Raw genomic sequence first — 27,017 nt, forward strand, 5'->3', positions numbered from 1 at the left:
TATCGGGGAGATCTGGGTTGCATCTTCTGAGGAAAGACGCATTTTTGTTACTCCTCTAAACCTTAAGGGGAGTTTTTAGCTTTTGGTCAGCGAGTGGTTCCTGGAAAACATCTGAATCGTTTTATAACCAAACACAGCTGCCGAGCCAGTGTATGTGTGTGTGCGTGACAGTGTGCATGTGTGTGTTCATCCGTATGTGGAAGAGGGAGAGAGAGTGAGGGTATCTGTTTGCTTCCCTTTCCAAAACGGAAAGAAAGAAAAAAGTTTGGTCGTCTTTTTCTCCCAGTAACTTTTTTTAGGCATGAACGCCGAGACGTGCGTCTCATACTGCGATATGACATCCATGGATTCATATTATAGCCCCTCTGCACCGCAAGGTAGGGATCATCAGACGAACCCGTTTAGGACATTCCAAGTAAGTGACAACAAATACAGCCCCACTTTCCTGCCAAACAAAGGTCAGGCTTACGGAGAAAAGTCTCGGAGCCCATTCCAACAGGAGTGTCAGTCATTGGATGCCACCGCTGGAGAAGGCACCTTTAACAAATACCACCTCTTCATGCAGAGGTCTTCTTGCAAAACCCCCCCCGAAGGAGGCAAACTGCACCAAGAAAGCGGACACAACGGAGCGCTCATTCCCTGCTATGGTGAGTAAAACCACAGTTCTGTTTCAAACGAACAGAGATGTCCCGTGTCTCTTATTCTTTATTCTGATGGAAAAACCATATCAAATGACAACATAAATTGTGCTTGTGTTCTGTATACAGTGCTCGGTGTTAATATCTGTTCACTTGACTGACTATTCCCCCAATTATGAGGGATGTTTTGCGTATTTTCTTCTTGAAGTTGGGAACGTTATGCATGTCTCCACATGCCTCGTAAACAGTTTCCTGTACGTTGAGAAATGCCTTCCAATAATCAGAACCGACGATGAAATAAAATAAATGGGTGAAGTAATCACGTCTGCTATCATCCCGGGTGTTAGGATAATATCGCTAATCGCATATAAACATTTGTCAATGCATGAGTCTTTACAAACTCAATGTGATGGACTTCACAACTTACTACCAATATTACGGCCACAACTATCCCCTGTAACACAATTACGAAGAGACATAACCTTCCCGACTATCACGTTTTCCCTTTGACGATTGAATTAAATTAGGCTATATTTAATGCGATAATCTGCATTACAATCCTTAATATTGAATCTGAATCGGACAATTGAATTAACACGTTTTCAAGCATGAACAATTACCGAGCGTCGAATTTACTTTATTATGGGCAATAGTTTATCAGCGGACCAATATTATTATCCCTAGTCTCTTTAAATCTATAGGCTAAATTCTCAATATTGTCTCATGAGCAATAGATGTTTGGGGGAGTTTGCAAATGTTAAGAATCCATCGATAACATACACCCACACCCACTCTCACACACACACACACACGTTTCGGCACCTATATGATATCAAGGTAAAGATAATCAGATTCTTATAGAAAAGATTGCCCAAACTGATGGTGGTGAATTGAAGTTTGTGACTAAAACATTGCTGATCAAACAGCCTGATTTTGTGAACTGACAAAATAACACTGTAAAGGCCTCTAGCCTACAATAGCCTACGTGCACTCTGCAGAAACGTTGCATTAGCGTGACTTGGGTATTGGTGACCTTATAGATGTTTGTATGACCATATAATAAAATATAACGGATCACAAGCTCTTAAGCAATATTTGTTTATTTTACAATGAAATACAACCTTTAACTTTGCAACTGGAAACCCACAGTTGCCATGCATTAAATTAATATGTAATGTGAAAAATACCTACATGCAATTCTTAATTCTTAATAAGAAATAATACCCTCTACTGATTTACCGAACTATATCTTTATGTTGAAGATATTCTGCAGAGGTCTAGCAAAGGGCACATCTTGAGCGCAGGAAAAATCCGCCCATGCTATAAATTTAACACAAATACCGCAAAATCCAGCGCTTTCTCTAACCATCTGCGAGCAACTTGTGGGGGAGATGAAAACCCACGGACATAGAGCGGCTTCTCAGATGATGAACTGGAGGGAAGCATCAAATACAGCGGTAAAAGCTTTCTGGAACCTCTCTCAGGAGAGTGGCTACAAGTGCTAAGAATTTTTGTAGGAGTTATTACAAATTTCAAACGTGATTCATTTGTTGTTTATGGTTGAGAAGTCAGTGACCAAAGCCAGATGATATTCGATACGTAAAAGGCCATGAATCCTCAAGAAAATGGTTGACTTCAACTAGACTAAAGCAGTGCTACAATTATAATACAGGCAAAATATGCCTAAGACTTTCTGCCAAATAATTATATGTCAGTCTCACGTTTCGAAGTCTCTATAAACCAATTGCTATTAATGTATGAGGAGTTAGCTCATTTCTAAAACATGTTCATTCAATTTGGCCCAATTCTGTCTCAGGTTTAGGCTACATTTAGATCAAAGATGTCGAACGTTCCTTAATTTAAACGCACATTCTTCAAATGTTTTATTACAAAAAGTAAGAGCGCATAGACATAGATCGAACCACATGATAGCTTATTGAACGCTATAGGTAACATTAACTTGAATGTAGCGCAAGAATAAGTCAAAATCACCAATTTCAAGAATCCTTAATTAATCATGCTCGAAAATCAACCAAGCGCTCTGTGAGGAAAACGTAAGTATTTTTCCATTCATCTGTGTAATTTAGAACATTTAAATGTAATACCCATTACACCTGACTTATAACATAACAATAACATCCGTTTTTAGAAAAACAGTTAAAAAAATAAAATAAATAAACGACACTAAAGATGCATGCACAGTGAACGTATGGACACTGGACAGTGCTGCTAACACAAATGACATACAAAGTCAAATCAAATGCCAGATTGCTGAAATTATATAATGAAATTAGAATAGCTAACCATTTTCATCAATATACTAACTTTCGATTAAACGAAAGTACAGGCTTCACCAAACTTGTTAACGATTCACTATTACAGATATTCTAATGAATATCTAGTGAAAACGACAGGAGTCCTGTCCTTCGTGAAAATGAACAAACGGGGACACAACCAAAGAGGATATAACGAGTTGAGATGTCAATATAGAAGCGAAAGCACTGAATCACTGCTGTCAAAGAGAAGACATTGATCAATTGTCTGGTCTAGCGGGCGGGCCAACGTGAGAAAAAGTGCACATGAAGAAACTTTAGTTAAACTTTGCCATGCTGTTCTTACTGTTGGCTAATGGCTACCATGATGAGGATCATGATGATATTAATGAGGATAAAGATGATATTATTGTTGATGACTAGACTATCATCATCATCATCATCATCATCATCATAACAGTAATAATATTATTATTACATAATTAAGTATTTATAGCTGAGTTACGGAGGAGGGCTGGGACATGAAAACATGTCACTAACGTGCCAGAATAGGATTTCTGTAAACCTTAATGAAAGCACATAAACCAATCAGTCTTTTCTTCACTACATAATTACTTTAAACGGGTGACGTAACATAGCATAGCCATCCATATAAGATTTATTAATGATGGTCTGCTGTGCAGATGTTATTGAATCTCTTTGGTTTAATCAAATAACTTTAGGCAACAACATACGAACACCAGACACTTGCTTTGTCAAGAGTCTACGACTGATCGATCACTGCTGGGAATCTATGGGAATACGACTCCCACTACTGATAATAATAATAATAACAAGAATATTCATAATAGCTAAACAATAGTTAACCATATGAGCATTAGAAGTCATTTGAGCATTAGAACCATATGAGAATTAGAAGTCATTTGAGCATTAGAACCATATGAGAATTAGAAGTCATTTACCGTATGCACATCTTTATTATTCAAAAAGCGACAAGTTGCCTATTATGTAGTCATTATATAGCTTCCAATATTTAGATAGTTCTGAACAAGAAAATATTCACCTGAAATAAATGAGTAAACACTCTGATACAAACTTGAACCCAAACGTGGTATGCCTATAACATTAAGCCTACAAGTTATTCAAATATAACATAATATTCCGTTTTTCACATATTTCATTTCCAATCCTGTGTTATTACCTTGCTTAACATTTGTTACTTAATGACTCACAGGAGAGGCGTGCGTAATATAGCGCTGAAAAGATCAGGCCTAGGCCTGCACATAAACCTGTAAGAAATTACGAAAATGCTCGGCATATACAAAGTCAACTAATGAAAACGTATAGACACGGACTGAAATTTGAATGATCGATGTGAAAGTGCGTTTGAATCACATAGACCTATACTAAAAAAAAAACACATTGTCACACTTTCCTATCAACTCGGGGTCATATTTGCAATGGAATGCGTTTTTGTCCGGGGAAGAGTTTTGATGTTCTATAAACCTACCAGATCACATAATCACTCACGAGATATTATTTAGGGTCACGTTTTAAAGACTCTAAACCTGGTATAGGAAGCCTTATTGGTTTCGACCACAGGTATAAGTCATGGCAGGAAATTCAACGGATACTTCGTGAGTTATTACTTCAATCAGGCTTAAGCAGGTAGGCTGACATTCCTGGAGTCACAGTCTTTACAATATTTCCCGCTAGACACCGCGGGGACCTTTGAAGATAATACCAGCGCTGTTTTCGGGAGATTTCAATGGAGTTTGTTTCTTTTTGCGTTCGGCTGAACTTGCCGGTGGCCTGTAGTCTACATAACGTCGCACACTCGGTAGATGTAAAGAAAATGATTTCTGCTGTTAATCTCAAACAAACCGCTATAAATAATACTTAGCCTCATGATGCCGGCCTAATATATCTTATTAAAGCAATAAGTGAGCCACTAAAAAGAAAGTTTACACCAAAGGACATATCTAATATTTTACAACAGATCACACATTCGAATTCAACAATATAAGACTATTTTCTTTCCATGATAAGACCAATCAAAATTGTTATATGACCTTTCAAAACAAAGGACCCAGTAAAATGTGATGTTCTATGGCAGGGTTTCCCAAACTTGGTCCTTTGCCCCCCCTCTGGGAGCCCGTTTTTTTTTTTGTCCTACATTTACATTTACATTTAAGTAGCACTACACAGTTGATTCAAATAACCAACTCATCATAAAGCTTTGGTTATTTGAATCAGCTGTGTAGTGCTAGGACAAAAAAACAAAACGTGCTCCCAGGGGAGGCCCAGGACCAAGTTTGAGAAACCCTGTTCTTTGGTATCACAGGACCCTGGCTGGGTAGACCATGCACGTTTTTACAATGGACGCCACCGTTGCAGCAGCCTTGTCGGACCACAGGTATGACTGACTCAGATAGGAGCGTTAAAGAGCAGTCAGGAACGTCTCAGCACTACAGGAGACCTCCACCATTAATGTGACTCAGATGTACATCTGCACCTCCCCCAGTTATTTTCATACTTTCAAAGGCCAGCCCCCAGTAAGCACAGGCAGTCCCTGCGTGTCCAAGAGGTGACTGGATTGTGTATCCTTGCTAATCAAGTGCCGCACACAAATACACAACATGTCACCAATACAATATTTGGTTATGGGGTGGGTTGCAAGTGACTGAAAGGATCAGGGAATGATTTAGTGGGTGTATAGGGTAACACATGGCATGGTTTCAACCGTTCCTCCATTCAAACCTCTTAAGATGAAACAATGGGACACTTTCTACGGCCCATCAGTCCAGTTACATTGAGGTTCTCTCAGGTCCAGCAGCCCTGGACCAACAGTATGCTACTTCAGGGACAACATATACAAGGTCTGTGCATTAGCAATAGGGGAGAGCAGTGCCTTTCCTAGCCGGGTCTACATGCAGTGATTAAAGCCTGTAACTCCACTGGACTCCAGGCTCCATAAACCACTCCTCTCCTCTAGGCAGTAGGATATTTAGGGCCTGGCTCTAAACATCTCAGGGAGAGTGGACAAGATTCAACCTGATAAAATCTGACAACAGGTGGCCTTTAAATTGGGGGATTGTGTTTTTTTTAACATTAAAATATATAGTAGAATAGAATAAGATGTAATAATAGATTGTTTCTTGACTTGGTTTGACACACACAAACAATGCACATTGTCAGAGATAGCTATCCTTGGCTTCTCTGCAGTGTCAAGAGTGGTCAGAATACTCACTGAGAACGTAACCTCCAAACTCGGAACATGAATATCTTTATATTTTTCTTGAAGCAACAGAAGTTTTCCTCTTATGGTGCTTGACCGTCTTCCCCGAGGACAGGATACAGAGACCTTTATGGTTTCCTGACCTTTTTAGAAGAGCTGTATCCCAAAGAGAATTGATCTAAAACTCACCTTTTCTATTTAACTATTCGTGAGCTATGGACAGACAGAGGAAAATCCTTTGTTGTGACATTACAAGCATTTGGTATATAGTTGTGGTTACAATATTGTGTTTTCACTCAAAGAGAGGGAGGATACAGGAGGTGTGAATCAACTGTCCTGTGAGATCCTTTCAATCTAGACTGAAGCCACCAACACCCCATCTGCTGCCCTTTCTCTCTCTACCGTCTTTAGTACAGCACAACCATTTGAGCCTTCCTTTCTGTCCGTCTGTGCTGATTGATATGAGCAGCGGGTAATAGAAACCAGCCATGGAAGAGCTGCGAAGCCTGGAGAACCAGGACACACTTCAGCAGGTTGCTGACATGACTAGAGGTGACAAGGACCTCGGATCATTTTACCAGTTAACTCGTATTTTGGCACAGCAATTTACATTAAGCTCAATCTGCCGGCTGGAGTGCGACAGGGCTACATTGAACCTCGTACTCCAGTCCTTCTCTCAGCCCGGCAGTCAGATCCTCTGCTGTGTAACTAAACCCTCCATAGTTGAGGCATTCAGAAGATTCTTACTGATCAGACGTCCAGCACAAAGAATATCCCAGAAGATTAGAGTCTGTAATATCCCCTACTGTGTATACATTTTTCAGACATTATAGTACAGTAAAAAGTTAGCATGTCCATTGGCCTGGACAGTGGCACCCATCACAAGAACTGAAATTATAAGCGTTTTGCTTTTATCTATAAACTACCCATTGAATCACATTATTTCACATGGTGTTTCCTCATGACAGAGTACTATGTAAGTTCACATGGTGTTTCCTCATGCCAGAGTACTATGTAAGTTCACATGGTGTTTCCTCATGACAGAGTACTATGTAAGTTCACATGGTGTTTCCTCATGACAGAGTACTATGTACGTTCACATGGTGTTTCCTCCTCATGACAGAGTACTATGTAAGTTCACATGGTGTTTCCTCATGACAGAGTACTATGTAAGTTCACATGGTGTTTCCTCATGACAGAGTACTATGTAAGTTCACATGGTGTTTCCTCATGACAGAGTACTATGTAAGTTCACATGGTGTTTCCTCATGACAGAGTACTATGTAAGTTCACATGGTGTTTCCTCATGACAGAGTACTATGTAAGTTCACATGGTGTTTCCTCATGACAGAGTACTATGTAAGTTCACATGGTGTTTCCTCATGACAGAGTACTATGTAAGTTCACATGGTGTTTCCTCATGACAGAGTACTATGTAAGTTCACATGGTGTTTCCTCATGACAGAGTACTATGTAAGTTCACATGGTGTTTCCTCATGACAGAGTACTATGTACGTTCACATGGTGTTTCCTCATGACAGAGTACTATGTAAGTTCACATGGTGTTTCCTAATGACAGAGTACTATGTAAGTTCACATGGTGTTTCCTCATGACAGAGTACTATGTAAGTTCACATGGTGTTTCCTCATGACAGAGTACTATGTAAGTTCACATGGTGTTTCCTAATGACAGAGTACTATGTACGTTCACATGGTGTTTCCTCATGACAGAGTACTATGTAAGTTCACATGGTGTTTCCTCATGACAGAGTACTATGTAAGTTCACATGGTGTTTCCTCATGACAGAGTACTATGTAAGTTCACATGGTGTTTCCTCATGACAGAGTACTATGTACGTTCACATGGTGTTTCCTCATGACAGAGTACTATGTAAGTTCACATGGTGTTTCCTCATGACAGAGTACTATGTAAGTTCACATGGTGTTTCCTCATGACAGAGTACTATGTAAGTTCACATGGTGTTTCCTCATGACAGAGTACTATGTAAGTTCACATGGTGTTTCCTCATGACAGAGTACTATGTAAGTTCACATGGTGTTTCCTAATGACAGAGTACTATGTAAGTTCACATGGTGTTTCCTCATGACAGAGTACTATGTACGTTCACATGGTGTTTCCTCATGACAGAGTACTATGTAAGTTCACATGGTGTTTCCTCATGACAGAGTACTATGTAAGTTCACATGGTGTTTCCTCATGACAGAGTACTATGTAAGTTCACATGGTGTTTCCTCATGACAGAGTACTATGTAAGTTCACATGGTGTTTCCTCATGACAGAGTACTATGTAAGTTCACATGGTGTTTCCTCATGACAGAGTACTATGTAAGTTCACATGGTGTTTCCTCATGACAGAGTACTATGTAAGTTCACATGGTGTTTCCTCATGACAGAGTACTATGTAAGTTCACATGGGAGCTGATGTAAAAAACTTTAAGAAGCCTATATGAAATTATATATTATTTCACAAGCAGATTATCATTTTTGCTTAGTTATAAGTGATTAACAATTTGGACCACCAAGGACAATCTAGTGCTCTTTCCACATTGTATTTACTTCGGTATAACAATGCCATTGTCAGAAGTGGAATCCACATGATGCTAAGAGGACAGTGACCAACCTGTCTTTGATTATGGCATTCCCGTGCACTCGTAAAATGTGTGTTTGCTTCATTGTGGTTTTTAACATCACCCGAGAGATTCAGACCTCACTGGGAAAGAAGGAGGGAACATAACGTCAACTGTTAGATAAACTGAGAGGATCTCACATTAAGAAGCCTTCCCCTCTCAAGGGGTCTCCCTCTTTATTCATTCAAATAACATGAAGTCTTTTAGCCATTTCAGTACAGTACTGGTTAAAACCACAGCGTACGCAGTTAAATATTATTTTGCATGAACTTTGCATTACACTGGGTATTATATCTCCAACACAACATACAGTGTTGTTACCGTTATTACTGTGTATTTACATGGGTATAAGAGCAGGGGAAAGTGTTTCCAGATATGCTAATAAGTTGGTTTCAGAAAGACAAATAGAGCTTTGTTCCTTGATCTTATGTGTAATTGTCTAACACTGTCTTGACCTTGTTTTAGAGCTAGACAAACTGTGGAACAGGCACTGAGTAGACCCTAGCCCAGCCTCAGGCTCGTGGAGATCCTGCCATGCTCTAGGGCCTGAGAGAGACTCTCAGACAGATAAAGAACCTTGAAGAGAGAGGGGTGATTTATCAGTGTCTCAGGCTTTATGGATACGCTCCCATAGCAGTTGTTTTTTGGCACAGCGCGTGCACCTCACAGCAGCCTGATGGGATGAATCATCCCTCACAGTGTTTGACTTCAAAGTGGACGCTTACCTATCAGATGCTCCCAAACTACTGTAGCTATAAGCTAGTCAGAGAGGTACTTATGGAACTTTCTCATCCGTTAGCTGAGGTTTTGTTTACGGCGTCAGGCATATGAGAGGGAAACAGGGATATAAGAAAGGCATGGGCCTAGTGAGCACCAACTTAGGCTAACCTTGAACTGTTTCAATGACTGCAATTGACACCATAGCCTACTCATACTGCGGTGCTATTCATAGTGGTGTCATGGTGCTCCTGACCAGGAACAAGATCGTTTAAGAAGAACGGGTTTATAAGAACTACTGAGACTCGACTCCATCTGCCTTTGGGTAGGCGATTAGCTTTGGTTTTGCCAATGGCCGTGTAGGCAGAGGGCTTGCTAATAAGGCTCTCCCCATGCTAATGCCTTGTGGTGACTCACTCACAGGTTGCAATAAAATGGATCAATGTCTCTCACATCACTTTTCATTTGTCATGGTGTAGGCTTGATAAAGTTTACATCTCAACACACCAATCAGTCTCTCCATCCACTACCTGTGTTAGTTAGTGTGTCTGTCTTTACGTAACAGCCTCACAGCCAGCGGAACGAGCAGGAAGAGAGGAATTCCCAGAGTTGGCGGGACTTCAGAGCACAAAGCTTCCAATTACGATTCAATCCATATTTTAAGAAGGAAAAACAAACCAAATTAGAGTTACAAATAAATGCTTAGCAGAGAAAACAGCTTACACAAATTTCCTCTGCTTCCTGGGTCCAGTCAAAACAGGGATCTATCAAGCCTAGACTAGACACACTTAATCTCTTTTATTTACGTTTTCTAATATTTAGGGATATTTCTTTGGGTTTGGGAATATTTAGCCATTAATCGCTCTCAGTCACCGCAGGGTGTCTAATTTATAGTGTTTCTTTTAAATGCTGTGAGCTGACCCTAGCCAACCTTTTCAATAAAGAGGCTGGGGAGGCGCCCTGTCGCTTTACTGCCAGTTAAATTACACTTTGATGTTCCCCTCTCGTTTTTGACAGCGACTTAACGTCTGTCCCCAGTGAAGGTCTGACCCTTGCTAACTTTAAGGGGTCCAGCACAGATATCCAAGGGCAGGAACTATAGTCATTTACCCCTCATAGCATAGCTGCTATGATGATCATATCTATTACTCTAACCATCTAACGTAGCCATCTTTTTTCTTATTTTGATATTTTCTGTGGACACAACTTTTTTAAAGACTTAGAGTGCAAAATATAAAATGACATTTGAAGACATTTTTTGTGGGGAAATGAAAACGCTATTGAAATGGGTTTACAAGACCCTGGGTTGCTCTGCAGGCAGGTGTGAATACTATTAGGGTTAAACTGCCAATTAGTTCTCTGGTTTAACCTCACCCCTCTTCTCTCTCACCCACTGATGAACTCTGCTTTCAGACCCTATTGGTTTCAGCTTGGTCAGATCTGGACTGATTTAGTAGAGTATTCTGTTTCCTTGACATTGTAAAGAATAATATGAAGATTTCAGTTCCGAACTATCCTGTACTTGGACACAGCCACAGTTCTGTATCACATCTCATTATTTCTTACTTTAAACAAACATACAAATAGCATAAGACAGCAGTCATACAACTGGAAGGGAACAGGGAAGCTTTTTCAATTTTAGATCACAGCAGTTGTACAGTCACTGTAGACTTGGTATGTCAGATCCCTAACAGGGTTGGGGCAGACAAAGAACAATGGGCTCCAGACGTGCCTCTCTCCGTCAGAGAGCTGTAATTGGAACTGATGTGGAATCTTGGATCCAAAGTTAAAAATGAAAAAAATCAGTGAACACTGTTGTAGAGCAGATTCCTCTAAATGGGAAACACGCTATGAGGTTTTAGCAGAAGGGACTGAGGAGTTTATTGTCTGTTTGCTTCCAAGTGTTGTATCAGGGATGCTGAGATCTAGACCTGTATAACAGGTGAAAGGTGAAAATGAGTGGGGGGTTGTAAACCACTGATAAATTACAGCAGCATGTCAGAACATATCCTGGCATAGAGACAGAAGTGTCTTTGCTTTATAAAGTATATAACATATCATACTTTCACTAAGCCACAATATGATTGTTAATCCGATCAGCTACGGTGAAAGTGTCTGAGTATCAGTTATCTTCAGGAAAATCCACCATGATGCTAAATGGAAATGTCTGCCTGCCCAATCAGTGATCATGAAATGTAGTGAGGAATGCCACTCTGACATTGCTCATCCTAATATTCATACATTCCTTAATTCCATTATTTTACTTTTAGGTTGTGGTTATTGTGTGTATTGTTGTGAATTGTTAGATATTACTTCACTGTTGGAGCTAGAAACACAAACATTTTGCTACATCCGCAATAACATCTGCTAAACATGTGTATGTGACAAATACCATTTTGATTTGATTTGATTATACTGTATTTCTGAAATACTTTATTTAGTGATGACTACTTTTAGTGATGACTGATAAACTCTTTACCTCCATAGGAGAGTTGGAGAAAATATTGCCTCTGCGATTTCAGAAGGACCTCTCCATGCCAATTACTCTCAGTGGGCACGGATAACAAGTGGGAGATTGTCACAGTACCCTGCCTCTGCCAAAAACCATCAATGACACAGGGCATAAACAAGAGTCTTTGATCAGATGCAGAAAGCCCTTGATTTCAAGCAGCCTGACAGCCTTGCCTTGTTGGGACCATCAGTGCAGGGCATATGACGAGGGAATAACTAGAAATGATTACGTTTTGGTAAATGCGTTGAGCTTGCTCGTCTCAGGCTTAACAGGATGTGTCAGTCCTGGGCAGGCAGCAGGCAATGTGGGAGCCATTATACCCCTGGCCAGGGCCCGGGCCCCGGTCGATGCTGCCTGCCTGCCTGACAGTCCACAGTGACCAGGGTGCTTGGCAGCAGCCCAGGGAAGGCAAACTGACACGGCCAGAGAGAGTGAGACGGCTCAAATCAGACCCTCACAATTATTTACCAACACCAGGAGTAATCCTTTTCCTCATATCCAACTCCGAGGGAAAAGCTCTAACTTACAGTATGATAATAACAGACAGAATGAGAGTTGGAGGTTTTGAGAATCAGACGGGTGAAACATAACAGTGCAGCAGTGATTGGTATAAGTGAACAACTATATTACAATGTTATGGTAGGAAGAGGGGCTTTCCCTAAATGTGGCCCCTGGTGTAAACAAATCCTACAGCACAAGGCTTATATTTCTCATGGTGTCATTGACTGTTAAGCGGCTCCCTTTACCCAAGTCCTTGAAAGGTGTGTAGGGCGGGGGACCGAGGGTGTGTGTATCATCAGATGCGCTATCAGGTCCCCTCACCTTGCAGCACATTACCCAACAAGGCTCTGTGTGGAGGGCCGGAGGGCATGCTGCCCTGCTGTGTTGAAAGCAGTACGCACACCAGAAGCTCACATGCACACCTACACCCCCTGGCTCTAACTTGACAAGGCTTTACCCCAGCCTCAGATAAGAAATGAGCACATCCCAACCCTGGGCTCCCTAAAATAATTCCCTGTCTCTTAGAGCTAAGCTAAACAGAGGGGAGCGTAGTGCCTGGACTCACCACTAGACCGAGCCAGAGGGGACGTCACCAAGCAGAGGGGTTGAGAAGCAGATGTGAGGTTTGGCTTGGACCCCAAACCATATTCTATACCCCCTTGAACAGCCTAGAGCCCAAGGGGGAGGGTTTGCAGTTCATATGAGTGAGCATGACAACACATTGCCTTCCCAGGACCCCAAACCCCTTAATAGAAGCCGTAATGGAGAGAGTTTAATGATCCACTGGCAGGGAGGGCAGTAAGGGCACAGAAGATTGGCACTATTGTGGAATAATGGACGAATGGCACACTGGCACAGACAGCATCATGGGAATTTATGATCAGTAGGCTGACTGAGGTTTCACGGCTAGGCTGCTGTGTGTGTTTCCCCTCGCTACAAATTACCGTCCAGCAAATTGCCACTGACACTCTTGTTGCCGGGTTAGTTTGGTCGTGTTACTAAGTGAGCTTCAGCTTACAGCCGCACCACAGTCCACGCCCGGCCCACGTGTCTGTGTCAAAGACCTGAGTTCCCCCAGCGTAAGACCTGACTCCAACCCCAACCATACTGAGAGAGAGAGAGAGAGAGAGAGAGAGAGAGAGAGAGAGAGAGAGAGAGAGAGAGAGAGAGAGAGAGAGAGAGAGAAATAGAGAGAGACGCAGAGAGAGACACAGAGAGAGAGAAGTACACACACAGAGAGAGACACACAGAGAGAACAGAGAGAAAGGAAAACACAGAGAGAGAGAGAGAGAGAGAGAGAGAGAGAGAGAGAGAGAGAGAGAGAGAGAGAGATGAAAATCTGTAATTTTCTATTATTCTGCAATTACTGCCTGCCAGGTTGTCTGTTTCCATGATTTATGAGCAGCAGTATGGAGGGGAGTTCTGGGAGTCACACAGCTTACACATACACTCCTAACCACACCATGAACCAGAGTCCAGACCTGGAACCAGCTGGCCAGGGAGCTTTCAAAGAACAACATGCTGCAAGAGTCATTTGGTCCTTGTGCTAGTGCTATATAATACTGTAAACACAGTCTAAATTAGTTTTCTGTTGCACATCAGTCCCAAAACATATGGTGTCAATAATAACCACATCCATAATATTTGAGCACAGTACGAGATATATTGTGTTCTAACACCTTCCTTCTCTCATCCTCTCTCCAGGTAAAGACAGCTCAGGACTGACAGACTCTGACCTGACCCCGAACTCTGACCCCTCTGGGATGGACGGCAGCTACCTGAGTGTGAAGGATCAAGGCGTGAAGGGCCCCTCGGACCGACCAGGCTCGGATATGGCCGGCCCCATGGACAAGGGCGAGGGTGAGAGCAACAAGGGCAAGAAGAGGCGTAACCGCACCACCTTCACCAGCTACCAACTGGAGGAGCTGGAGAAGGTCTTCCAGAAGACCCACTACCCAGATGTGTACGCCCGCGAGCAGCTGGCCCTCCGGACTGACCTGACTGAGGCCCGGGTACAGGTAAGACTGGCTCACCTGAGAGGAGCTCTACTGCTAACCGCTACTTACACAGGTCCTGTGAAGATCTGGGACTTCAGTCTAGCAGTATCCCTTTCATTACACATCAATAACAGTTATGATCACCATTATAAACAGAAGCACAATTGGTAAAGGTCTATACTTGAGCATCCTTTACTGGCCAAACAGGAACAAGGACCAACGCTATCTCGAATCAGATGGCGGCTGTTAGTTACTGAAAGGACTTGAACAAAAACCAGACAAAGCCAATGACTTGGAGACTGTGGATAGAACCACATTAATCCCTCAACATCTGTGGCTTTGGAGACATAATGTCGCCAAGACACCAGGGTGAGAGTGAGATTTATCTGGTAATGTGGGAGTAGGGGCCAACGCAGGGCAGGGGCCCCCAAGGGGCTGAGGATGGAGCTGGGCCTCATATGTTCACTGTCAAGAGAGCAGACTTTCATCCACATATGAGGAGACACGCTTGGTTCTGCTCAGCTCCAAACCCTAGCCTGCACCTGAACCCCTGGACTTCTGAACCTCTGAACTGAGCTCTGCAAGTGGCTAACCAGGCCGGGGCTACAAACATACAACCTTCCTGTGACCTTTGATTTACATATAATCCGTCAATGACTACTGCCACATTCCAGCATTGGTGGATAGACGATGAGACTCCCCTCATTCGGAACACAGACACAGACAGACATACAAAGACACACGTGTGCACACGCAAAGTCTACCAAAAGCCCTTGGATTCATTGTGTTTTTCTTTCATTAACATCCTGTTCAGGAAGAATGTGTCCCTCCCGTGGTCTCGGGGGTAGGTGTGAAAACCTTCCCCTGAGCCTCTGGTAAATTGTGAGGATCGCAGCAGCCATCATGCACTATTCCATAGGAAACATGCCACGATATACAGTACAATACCAACACAAATATCTGTAAATACAAACGTCATGTGAAAGTAAAGATAGCAAGTGCTCTGTGAAAGAGTCTGAGGGATGAGATCAGGCTGGATCTTTATATGACATGTGCTGGCACAGTGGCCAGAAACCCCTGAGAGTGAAACACAGGAAGTCCTATTCAGCCTAGAGCTCCTGCTCTCTCTCTCTCCCTCTCTCTCCCTCCCTCACTCCCTCTCCCTCTCTCTCTCTCTCTCTCTCTCCCTCACTCCCTCTCTCTCTCCCTCACTCTCTCTCTCTCCCTCTCTCTCTCTCTCCCTCTCCTCTCTCTCTCTCTCTCTCTCTCTCTCTCTCTCTCTCTCTCTCTCTCTCTCTCTCTCTCTCTCTCTCTCTCTCTCTCTCTCTCTCTCTCTCTCTCTCCCTCTCTCCCTCTCTTCTCTCTCTCTCTCTCTCTCCTCTCTCTCTCTCTCTCTCTCTCTCTCTCTCTCTCTCTCTCTCTCTCTCTCTCTCTCTCTCTCTCTCTCTCTCTCTCTCTCTCTCTCCCTCTCTCTGTCTCTTTGTGTGTGTGTCAGAAAGTATGCTATTCCTCTAGCTATAAGAGGGCTGGTACAGCTGGGCCCTATTCAGCCTAAGTTCTCCCACTGGCCCTCTTAAACCATTCAAGTTAAAAGATAAAAGACACAAGATGCCTCGTCAGTCAAAGAACAGGACTTTCTGCTCTTTACTCAGAAAAAAAGGAGCTCTGCATCTAAAGTGGACAAACTGTTCAACTAAATCCACAAGAATTTGTGCTGCTAAAAAGCTAATAGAACAGTGGGTTTTTGTTGATTGGAATTCCACTGAGATTTCACTTTTGTGGTTGTCAATAGATTTCCAAACAAATACTTCTTCATCAAGGCAGTGTTTTTCAGATTGTAACTGAAATACCCTCTCTTTAGTCCACTTAACGGGACAGAACAAGAGGAGCTTGTAAACTTGCCTGACTATAAACGTTAGCCAGAGAAATGTTTGTTTTCTCTGTCTACTGGTTTCAAAGGGAGGAAGTCGGTTGAGCTCTGAGTCATATGCACTCCAGATACATCTACAGGTCACAGGTCAAGGGTTTCAATAACATCACGTCTCTCAGAATACCTTGCTGTCAGCTCACAGCTCTGAGGGTGCTGTACATGGGGATATTTTTATTTAACAAGGCAAGTCAGGTAAGAGCGTATTTTTATTTACAATGACAGCCTTCCCAGGGAACAATGGGTTAACTGCCTTGTCTAGGGGCAGAACAACAGATTTTTACCTTGTCAGCTCAGGGATTCGATCCAGCAACCTTTCATTTACTGGCCCAACACTCTAACCACTAGGCTACCTGCCACCCCAAAGGACCAAACTACAGACCTTAGTTAAGATAAAAGAGGACAGCCACTCATCAGAAAGCATACTAACAAACATGATATTAGATATTAAACAGCACTGACAGACGATCAATCCTCAAAGCTGGTCTCTGACTTCAAAGTGGCTGCATCCCCATGCAGCTTCCCTGCCAGGACAGTTTGGCATTTCTGTGTTCTTTCTCTCTGTGCTGGAACATAACTAAAGCCTCATAGTAAGTCTCTAAGCTACTTTAGCTGTCAACGTCTTTACCAATTACTGTCACTACCCAGTGAGCACAACACAAACAAACCGTATCTGTTGGTAGATAGATACTCACTGTCCGAACATTATCAACAACTCTCACAGCGTAATGTTTACAATCTCTTCTCCACATAATTTAGCATTGTAGTTGAAGAGTGGCTTCATTGGCAATAGAAGCTAGTGAGTATTTGGGTTGTATGAGACTGTTGAAAGAAAGACATGAAGACAGATTGAGAAGGAAAGAGACAGATAACAGCAGGGAGAGGAGAGGAGAGGAGAGGAGAGGAGAGGAGAGGAGAGGAGAGGAGAGGAGAGGAGAGGAGAGGAGAGGAGAGGAGAGGAGAGGAGAGGAGAGGAGAGGAGAGGAGGGAGCGTCGCTGTCCTTCTCTCTTGTCTGTGTGACTCCTCTGGGCTGGAGGGGGAGCATCGGAAAGCCAGGGGTTTAGGTGTCAGGAAATTAAACATAAAATGAAAACAAGCTCTGGTTTGAACATTCTCCCATGTCACTTTTCAATTTCCCAAATTCCCTACTCAGATTTAAGGAGGGAGGAAGTGTGAGTGAGTGAAAGAAAGAAGAAATGGAAGAGGAGAGATATAAGTAATGTCAGGGGTGCAGAAAGAAAAAGGGGGAATAATTGGCTAGTTATTGTGCTCTCTCAACAAAAATGCTGTGATACCATGTCCTGCCCATATATTTCCTGTATCAGAGCAATCAGTGAGTAAAGCTTTCTAAACAGACGATGTGAAGCTGAGGGACAGTGCTCTCTGTGCTTTGTGCCTTGACATAAAGTGCAATCAGAGTCAGGCTGATATCAGGTTACCCAGCTTTGAGATAGGTCCTATGACGTTGTGTGGGGGAGGGCGCCAGGCCTAAGTCCATCTGAGACCGACTCTATTCAGATCACTTTCACCAGCTTTGATGGAAATTTAAACACAATAATGCTTTCAATAAACAACCGTTTTAGGTTCAGATGTCAAAGGTAATTACAGCACATTTTTGTCATGAGAAAATTGCCCCGTTCCTGTCAGAAGACAAAGAAAGGGAGGGAAGGGTCTGTGAACGTTTTGTTTTGAGTACTCAAGTAAAAACCTCCTCTCCACATTGTCTGTATTAGAGGCCTAGAGATCCTTCCTTTCTGCTCTCCTCTCTGATTGCCCACCCGCCCAGGGAATCAGACCAACAAATGTATTACTTCACCTTCTTTTTAAATATACCTCTGAAAGTGTGTGTGTGTGCGTGTGTGTGTGCGTGTGTGTGTGCGTGCGTGCGTGCGTGCGTGTGTGTGTGTGTGTGTGTGTGTGTGTGTGTGTGTGTGTGTGTGTGTGTGTGTGTGTGTGTGTGTGTGTGTGTGTGTGTGTGTGTGTGTGTGTGTGTGTGCGTGTGTGTGTGTGTGTATACTTGGTTAACGGAGATGGAAAATTGTATGGCAGTGGCTGTGTAAACCACTAACTGATTTACCAAGGCTCATCCTCAGAATCAAGTTCAAACTCTGTGACAAATCAAGATTGCAAAATAAAGGAGGCTCCCCCTTTGAATAGGTCTCCACTTCACGAATCAATAAATAGATGGAGTTAATCTGAGAGGCAGAGGGATCACAGGGAAAGGAATTTCTGGCTGCTTTTGAGACTATACGCTTAAGAATAGTTTGCTTTATCTACAGAGCAGCACATACTTTCACTTTTTTCCACTGAGAGTTTCGGCACATTGATGTCTGTGCAGATAGAACAGTCGCTTTGGCTGTGATCCTCAGAACCTTTTTTCCATACAGAAAATAATAGTGTTGTTTGTATCTATCAGAAAGGCATTCTCCTGAGAAGTTGTGGAAAGTTTAAAGCTTCAGTCTTAGTGGGTCCAGTACTACCTCCGTCCCGGCCCCCACTAACTCCCCCATCTCCCCTCCACATCTCCCCCTCCATCCCAACCTCCTGCTGCTGATGGCGCTGATAGGAGGGGAACTCAGAGGAGGCCTTCACAATGCCTGTCAACCCCCCCAGACGTCAACCTCCAGCCAGGTCTCTGCTTTCTCTGAGAGAGGGAGACTGTAAAAAATAAGCCATGCACACAGGCCCAGGCCCAGGGCTCAGGGGCAGAGTCCCCTTCTCTGTGATTCCCCTGCCAGGCCAACCCTGGAGGTCCCTGTTTCTTAGTTGCATGGCAATGCTGCTGTACAGTGTTTGCCCACAGTTCACAGAGCCTCACTGACGCACTGAGCCCCAGGCTTGAGAGACACATGGCAGTCTCTTTCCTCCCCTTACAGCCAAAAGACACAGAACAGCACCACATTTATAATCACAACAGTGTTTGTGCAAGTTATGTGCTTTGTAAATGATACTGTAGGCCTACACATTATGTTAGTTCTATTGGATGTTCAGGGAAAAATGTATGACTATATTCTTCTTTCAATTTTGAACTATGCTCTAAAAAATGTAACTATATGTATATATGGATCTTATGCGACTATGTGACTCAGTCCTGACCTTTGCCCAGCAGGTGTGGTTCCAGAATCGCCGAGCCAAATGGAGGAAGAGGGAGCGCTTTGGTCAGATGCAGCAGGTCAGGACACACTTCTCCACGGCGTACGAGCTGCCTCTTCTAGCCAGACCTGAGAACTATGCACAGGTAATAATAATTAATAATACAATAATTAAATTTATTTACTGTATATAGCGTTTTTTCAAATGCTCAAATAAAATGCTTGGGCCTCCTGAGTGGCGCAGTGGTCTAAGACAGTGCATCGCAGTGTTGGCTGTGCCACTAGAGATTCTGGATTCAAGTCCAGGCTCTGTCACAGCCGGCCCCGACCGGGAGACCCATGAGGCGGCGCACAATTGGTCCAGCGTCGTCCGGGTTAGTAGAGGGTTTGGCCGGCAGGGATGTCCTTGTCCCCTGACGCACTAGCAACTACTGTGGTGGGCCGGGCGCAATGCGCGCTGACACGGTCACCAGGTGTACGTGTTTCCTCCGACACCTTGGTGCGGCTGGCTTCCGGGTTAAGTGGGCATTGTGTCAAGAAGCAGTGCAGCTTGGTTGGATCGTGTTTTGGAGGACGCATGGCTCTCGACCTTCGCCTCTCCCGAGTCCGTACGGGAGTTGCAGCGATGAGACAAGACTGTAACTACTGATTGGATACCACGAAATTGGGGAGAAAAATAATAATAAAAAGTAATAATGATAATAAATAAAAAATTAAAGAATGCTTACATAGTAAGGAGGAAACTCTCCTCAACCACCACCAATGTGAAACACAGCAACCATTTGTGCCAGAACGCTCACTAGCCATCAGCTGTCATGGTGGAGAGGTGAGGTAGGTCTTGGAGGAGCAGAGAGTGGGGTTACTTACATCCTCTGGGTGTTACAGACAAAGGATTTGAGAGAGCAGTTCAAGCTGAGGGGGAGGCCTTTCTCTGTGATACACAGATCAGCAGGCCCAGATGAGGCAGCTCCCCTTCCTGTTCTCTCCTCTCTCTGTCTGCCCCCCCAGAGAGTGAGGTCAGGCTGGCTCCAGTGACAGTCCAGACACACCCTCACATAGACCCAGAGAACCCCCCCCCCCCTCCATGTATTATTCATCTGCACAGAGGGTCAGAGGGCAGGTGTGTGTGTGTGATACTGTGGAATGCAGCTCTGTGCACATCTGGCCACTCCATGCGAGCCTCCAGCACCACTACCCCGTCCCCCCATCTCAAACACCCCCACTCCCACATCCCTATCAGCTCCCTGACCACCGCAGCTCTCTCTCTCTGTCCGTGGAGGAGGGTGACAGGAAGCATGGAGATTTCTAAGACAGCCAGGCAAGGTGTTGAAGGACTGAGGTAGGAGGGAAATGTCTTTCCCTTCAACTTATGTACCTGCAGCAACACTCCAATAGGGTTTTCAACGTTCAAATATCAGGCTATGGACAAGTAGACCATAATGTGAACGTTGCTCCACAGAGTTGATAGGTTAATTCATTATTCAAGTCGATTTGACAGACTATGGTGGGTGTCATAGGCTTCTTGATCTTTATAGCCTTCAAAGCGTTTTACCATAAAAGGTCTACCTCATCTTTAGGCCATTGAGCGCGCCGGGCGAAATACCAAGGAAGAGAAGTGGAGGCGAAGTGGTGCACAAGTTAACTATTTTTTGGGGGGTGAGCGTTGTAGACTGATGAAATTTACTGAAGAAGCAAAACATGACAATAAATAATTGTACAAATTGTGCTGTATTGCATTAGTATCCTCGGTTGGTTCTTTTGTTTGTAAACATGATGTCAAACACACAACACATCCTTCATTCTGCAATAATCATATTCAGTCCACAGAGGGTGTCTGAAAAAACGAAGCACTGACTCACCCACATAGTTTTGGTATTTAAAGTGACCCTGTCCCCTCTCTACGTTTCAGATACAGAACCCATCATGGATTGGTGGCGGCAGTGGAGCGTCTCCTGTACCAGGCTGTGTAGTGCCCTGTGACTCAGTCACATCCTGTATGACCCCTCACCCTCACTCCGGCAGCGGCGTATCTGACTTCCTGGGCGTCCCGAACCCTGGGGGTCACATGGGACAGACACACATGGGCAGCCTGTTTGGGGGTCCTGGCATGGGGTCAGGGATCAACGGGTATGATCTGAACAGCATGGACCCGGACCGCAAGTCCTCCAGCATCGCCGCCTTGCGTATGAAGGCCAAGGAGCACAGTGCAGCCATCTCCTGGGCAACATGATGCTTCAACAGCAGCAGGACAGGGGCCTCTGGGAACCCCATCACGTCCAAACCAAGCCAAAGCAGAGAGGGCGGCCAGTCTGTGCTAAAATAACAGAAATATTGATAATCTAAAATAATGATGATGATAAAAGCCATAGCAAATTGCTGAAGAGGAGAGAAAAGAGACTAACAAATCTGGACAGTGCACTTCTTTATTTTGTGTCTCTGATGGGAGAGACCAGTGGACATCAGAGATGAACAAAAGTCATTCAGTCAGTCAGTCAGTCAATCAGTCAGTCAGTCAGTCAGTCAGTCAGTCAGTCAGTCAGTCAGTCAGTCAGTCAGTCAGTCAGTCAGTCAGTCAGTCAGTCAGTCAGTCAGTCAGTCAGTCAGGTAGTTAAAGCATGAGGTGAGAGGCAGGAAATCAAGAATCAGACCTATCCTTAAAGAGACAAATGAATTGGTTGCTTGTTGGAAACAATGTGCTGGTTATACAGTAGCTATAAACTAAAACACAACAAAAATGACAAAAAAGCTGAATAGATTTGAACCAATCCCGGCACTTATTCAGTTAATACAGGTAATGCTGTTTGTACAGATATTGATATGCGTCTGCTAACACACCTGCTAGTGAGAGTCAACAGCTTTTTCTGTTCAGATGTTATCATACTTTCTTGTTTTCCGGTATTTAAATGTTAAGTGTGTATTTCTTTATTCATTTTGATCCTGGTTTTGTCACAGAATCCCTTGTCCCTTTCTGTCAGACGGTGTGCGAATGCAACTAACCACATAAACTGCAAACTGATATTCACATATTTACATACATTCGGCCTGATTTGGGTCTGCGTGTACATTTGGGTTTCCTAAGGTCATTTTGGTCAGCTTCACTTCAAGGAGAGGGGTGTAGGTAACGGTCAAGCCCAAAGCCGATCCATCTCTGTCAGACTAACTGAAGGAATGCTGATAAAATCAGTCATATTCTTCAGTTTGGGAAAGAGGTCAACCATTTCAAAGGTAGCTTACTGTTTCTGGTATGCATGGTCAGCACTAGCATACTTTAGGTTGGTGCTGCCTTCCAACACTTAAATGTCAGATATCAATCCAGGTTTGTTTAAGTGCGGGCAGACAGAGAGCCCTACTTGCACCGCTGATGGGCCGTCACTGAGCCAGAGAGGGACGGGGACGAGGAAGTGGTGTGTGTGAGTATGAGAGAGAGGCACAGCAGGCCTGCTGGGGCCTACAGGGTCTGGGAGCACCAGACAGGCTCAGCTCTGTTTGCAGGAGGAGATTCAAAGTGGACATGCCATTTCCTCCCTTGGCATTTCCTCACCTCACATTTCCACCTAGGGAGTTACAGGAAAAGTGCCCTCCAGTCCCATTGCCAGAGATAACACCCAGCGGCAGCCTTGAACAGCAGAGAGGCAGTGTAGATTATATAGACAGTTTTGAGGGAGGATAATAAAATGGTGACTAACGCCGTCAATGTTGACCACTATCTCTTTTCATGCAAAGCCTCACTGTAGTGGGATGGAATTCTCAATGGAGAACCTTTGGTGCTGTTGTTAGACATATTACTTTCTCTCCACACAAAATAAGCCGTCAGTCAGTTTATACTGGGAACCCCAGGTCTCTTTCCACTTGGAGAAGACTTGTGAAGTGAATCCCTGTGAAACCGTTTGTTGAGGCAGAGGAGGGCTGTGAATTGGCTACAGGTCATGATGGACTTGGGGGAACGTGTACTGCACAACTTTATTCCATCTCTCACTCACGGTTTATTTTCCTCTTGGAGAGAGCCGTCAGTAGGCACTTAGCAGCTCCACTCTGTTCCAAAACCAATGTGCTCTTATGCATCTCTTAGTCCCAGATGCAATGTATGTATGGCCTTTCGCTGTTAGAGACACATGTAAGTTCAATGCTGAATTTCCTGATGGTGTGTAAAGAATGTGGAGAGGCTGCATCCCATGAGAGAGGTGTCAGTGTAGCAGGCTGTCATAAAGACTGGATAGCACTCTAGCAGAGCTCTGAAAGACCTTACTTCCATGTTTGCATCAACATGATCACTTTACCAATGACAGTAGAGGTATGTTGTTAGAAATTCCTCATTCTCCGCGGTCAGCTGTCCTCCTGACAGCTTTAGCATGACGACTTGAGTTGAGCAGGCTGAATTTTGAGCCTGGCTTCATTAACTCTTTGGCATGGGGTCTGAGCAGGACCATTTCAAGAAAAAACACCAGCATGCCAGGATGAGGATCCGATTACAGCCCCCCGGCAACAAACAGATCACCCCCCCCCCTATAGTCCCCCCGTCCCTGGCAACAAACAGATCCCCCTGTCCCACCCCTTATAGCCCCCCCAGGGAACAACCGGATCCCCAGTCCCTGCACCTCAGTGTGGACATGGAACAATGTGGGGGGGCAAACTGTATTCCGTGCTTTCAATGGCTCCATGTCACGATTTGCGGAGGTGACAGCAATAGTAGACGTGTTCCATCATCTTATGCATTATGAGCTTTCTGTTTTCCCCAAGGTTCCCATTTGGATCAAGTCAAAACAAAAGGTCTCATAGATTTGAAGCCAAATATGATACCCCATGCACCTTAAGTGTAGAATCCATCTCTAATTCCCTAACACAAGCCTCATTATTTCCCCTTTCACACGGTAGCTCTACTAGGATATTGTGGTATGTACGATCCAGGATGAACCGTCAGTATCTACACTAGGTAGCTCTACTAGGATATTGTGGTATGTACAATCCAGGATGAACTGTCAGCATCTACACTAGGTAGCTCTACTAGGATATTGTGGTATGTACGATCCAGGATGAACTGTCAGTATCTACACTATGTAGCTCTGCTAGGATATTGTGGTATGTATGATCTAGGATGAACTGTCAGCATCTACAAATAATGGGTCAGAAACCCTTTCCAAATGACGACTCAGATTGGATCCAGTTATACATGGCAGTTCAAGCCTGATGCATGAACATACTGCTGACAACATGGCTTGTCTCTGTGTTTGGAGGTGCTCTTCTGAGATTTGGAGATGGGGCCCCTGTGCTTTCATAGGCCGCTCTAAGGGGTTGCTGGGAGTGCGAACGGGCCACGGCGTTCCGGTGTTCTGGGAAAAGAACAGTGCACACAGCTGCGCTCTGGGGATAAATGCAAAACAAACATGCCTTGCACATGCTTCTCCTCAGCTGTCATGGCTCCATTTTCAAAGAAGCCCCCACACTGCACTAGGGCTCTCCCTCTCGCTCCTCTGGCCGAATGCCTGCCCCTCCGGCACTACGGCCATACACAGCCGCACAGCCAGGCTGCAGCCTTTTTAATTAACACGGGGACATCTGTGGACAGGGATTCTTTCTGGGATTGTGTGACAGAACAGACAGATCCGCCAGTGGCCCTGTGCTTCAGGTTGGCCTATAGCTGTCTCTGACTAGGGCTTGTAGGGTTTACAGTGCTGGGTTGGGTGCTTCTCAGAGCTCAAACACACATGAAGCTCAGGTCGACACAGTTGATTTGTTTACCTTTTTCGACATGTTTTTGAAAACGTTTTAAGTTCTTTATTTATAGACATGTTCTGTTATCTGCAGTTCTCTATGGATTGAGAAGGACAAAACCGAAAGCTCAGTGTTAAAGACTGCAGAAACGTAGAAGCCCATATGAAGCATTCTTGGATGAATCACAGGTTAATATGTAAATATTCTCTTTCTCATCTACCCTAATCGAGGCACAGCTTGCCTTTGGGCCTTAACTGATCAGATATGCAGAATTTAAGTAGTTGCAAAAAAGCTTGTATATCAGCTCATTCTGTTGTAGCCTGCAGGGGTCCCAGTCTGTCCCTCCGTGATGATGTCACCTTTCACACCACCCCTATCATTTCTAATACTACTGAAGCAGGGCAATAAAAATAAGTAAATACTTATTATAATATAAAACTGTGTGTTGTGTGTGCATGTAAAAAAAATATGTTTTAATGTAAATTGGACTGATTTACAGTAATCTACAAAGACTCTTGAAATGTTACTAATTTGATGTAAAGTATTGCTTTATCTTTGTGAGATACTTGTAGGTTGGTTTTTGAGTGATCCTTCTGAAGGGGGTGGGTGTTCTTGGTTTGTTGAGTTTCCAAGTATTTTGAAAGCTTTTTGTGGCTTTAAGCTATATTGTACGGCTTTTTAATAATGATGGTATACTTTTACTTGTGTTCATGTTCTCCTATATATTTTGTGTGAGTTACTATAGTACAGTAAGTTATTGCACTTACATAATATTTTTGAAAATTGTTTTACAAGCATTGAGAGCAAAACTGTTCATCACACTTATTTAAGAAACACACACACACACACACAAAACCGCATCAACTACAATTTTTTTAAATGGATAACTGAAGTGGAGCTTCAATTGTCATTAGTAATTTCATATAGTTCCCGCCAATTATTTAAAGGTCCAATGCACTCCAAAACGTGATTTTCCTGCTTTTATATATTCCACACTATGAGGTTGTAATAATACTGTGAAATGGTGAAAATGGTGGGATGGAGTTTTGGTCTGCCTGGTGTCAACACCAGAGTTACAACCTGCTCTGCCAATAACAGCTGGTGTTCAGTTCTCCCCTCCCCATTCAGACCATTCCCAGACAGTCGAGCAAAATTCTTGCTTGAGAAATTGCTCTTTGCTAAAAAGTTATTTTTGCTTCTTTTTGACCATTTTAATTGAAATCACAGTAAGGTACTTTACTGTTACCCTGAAATAATTCTACATTGCAATTAGAAAGGCTGCATTAGACCTTTAAACAAACAAAACACATTTAGTCAAAGAGGTCGGCGCTCAATATTTGACAATCTTTCTATGCTGTTGTGTGGTGGGAATGATGCTACTGCAGAACGATTCCTACTCTCACGGAAACGTCCTACATTTAAAGACTGGGGATGTTTTTAGGATGGCAAGACTCTCAGAGGATTCATTAAGAGTAGCAGTTTTCACAATGTCCTGCAGCAATGGACAACACACGTAATAACGTGTGTGGAGATTTTTGAGATTCTGGTGTTGTTTTTACTGATGTCTATATAATTAGGATGGAGGGGTGGGAGGGCCTTCAATAAAAATCTAGTGTAAAAAAAGAAACACATCCATCTTCTTGCATTTACATATCATCTACCTCATATGTACCATGATTGCATCAGTGGCAGTGACAGCCTAAAATCCCTCAGTATTTCAGACATGAGGGATGAAATGAGATCGCACAACCTGCAAGAATGTC

General features: G+C 43.5%; 1 protein-coding gene across 2 annotated transcripts; it reads left to right on the top strand.

Moving 5' to 3' along the window:
* On the top strand, positions 1-26,957 carry LOC124035623 (homeobox protein aristaless-like 4). 2 transcript variants are annotated; one of them, XR_006838779.1, is made up of 5 exons: positions 1-647; positions 14,233-14,546; positions 19,563-19,691; positions 21,455-24,413; positions 24,476-26,957. XR_006838779.1 is itself a non-coding variant. In XM_046349166.1 (4 exons), exons 1-4 carry the CDS (start codon positions 302-304, stop codon positions 21,773-21,775), a joined length of 1,110 nt encoding a protein of 369 aa, XP_046205122.1. In that variant the 5' UTR covers positions 1-301; the 3' UTR covers positions 21,776-26,957. The 2 variants fall into 2 exon arrangements, 1 of the variants encoding a protein (XP_046205122.1); XM_046349166.1 differs by having other exon boundaries at positions 21,455-26,957.
* Positions 26,958-27,017: the final 60 nt, after the last annotated feature.

The sequence above is a fragment of the Oncorhynchus gorbuscha genome, linkage group LG05 (genome assembly GCF_021184085.1).
Source record: "Oncorhynchus gorbuscha isolate QuinsamMale2020 ecotype Even-year linkage group LG05, OgorEven_v1.0, whole genome shotgun sequence".
Taxonomy (NCBI): Eukaryota; Metazoa; Chordata; class Actinopteri; order Salmoniformes; family Salmonidae; genus Oncorhynchus; species Oncorhynchus gorbuscha.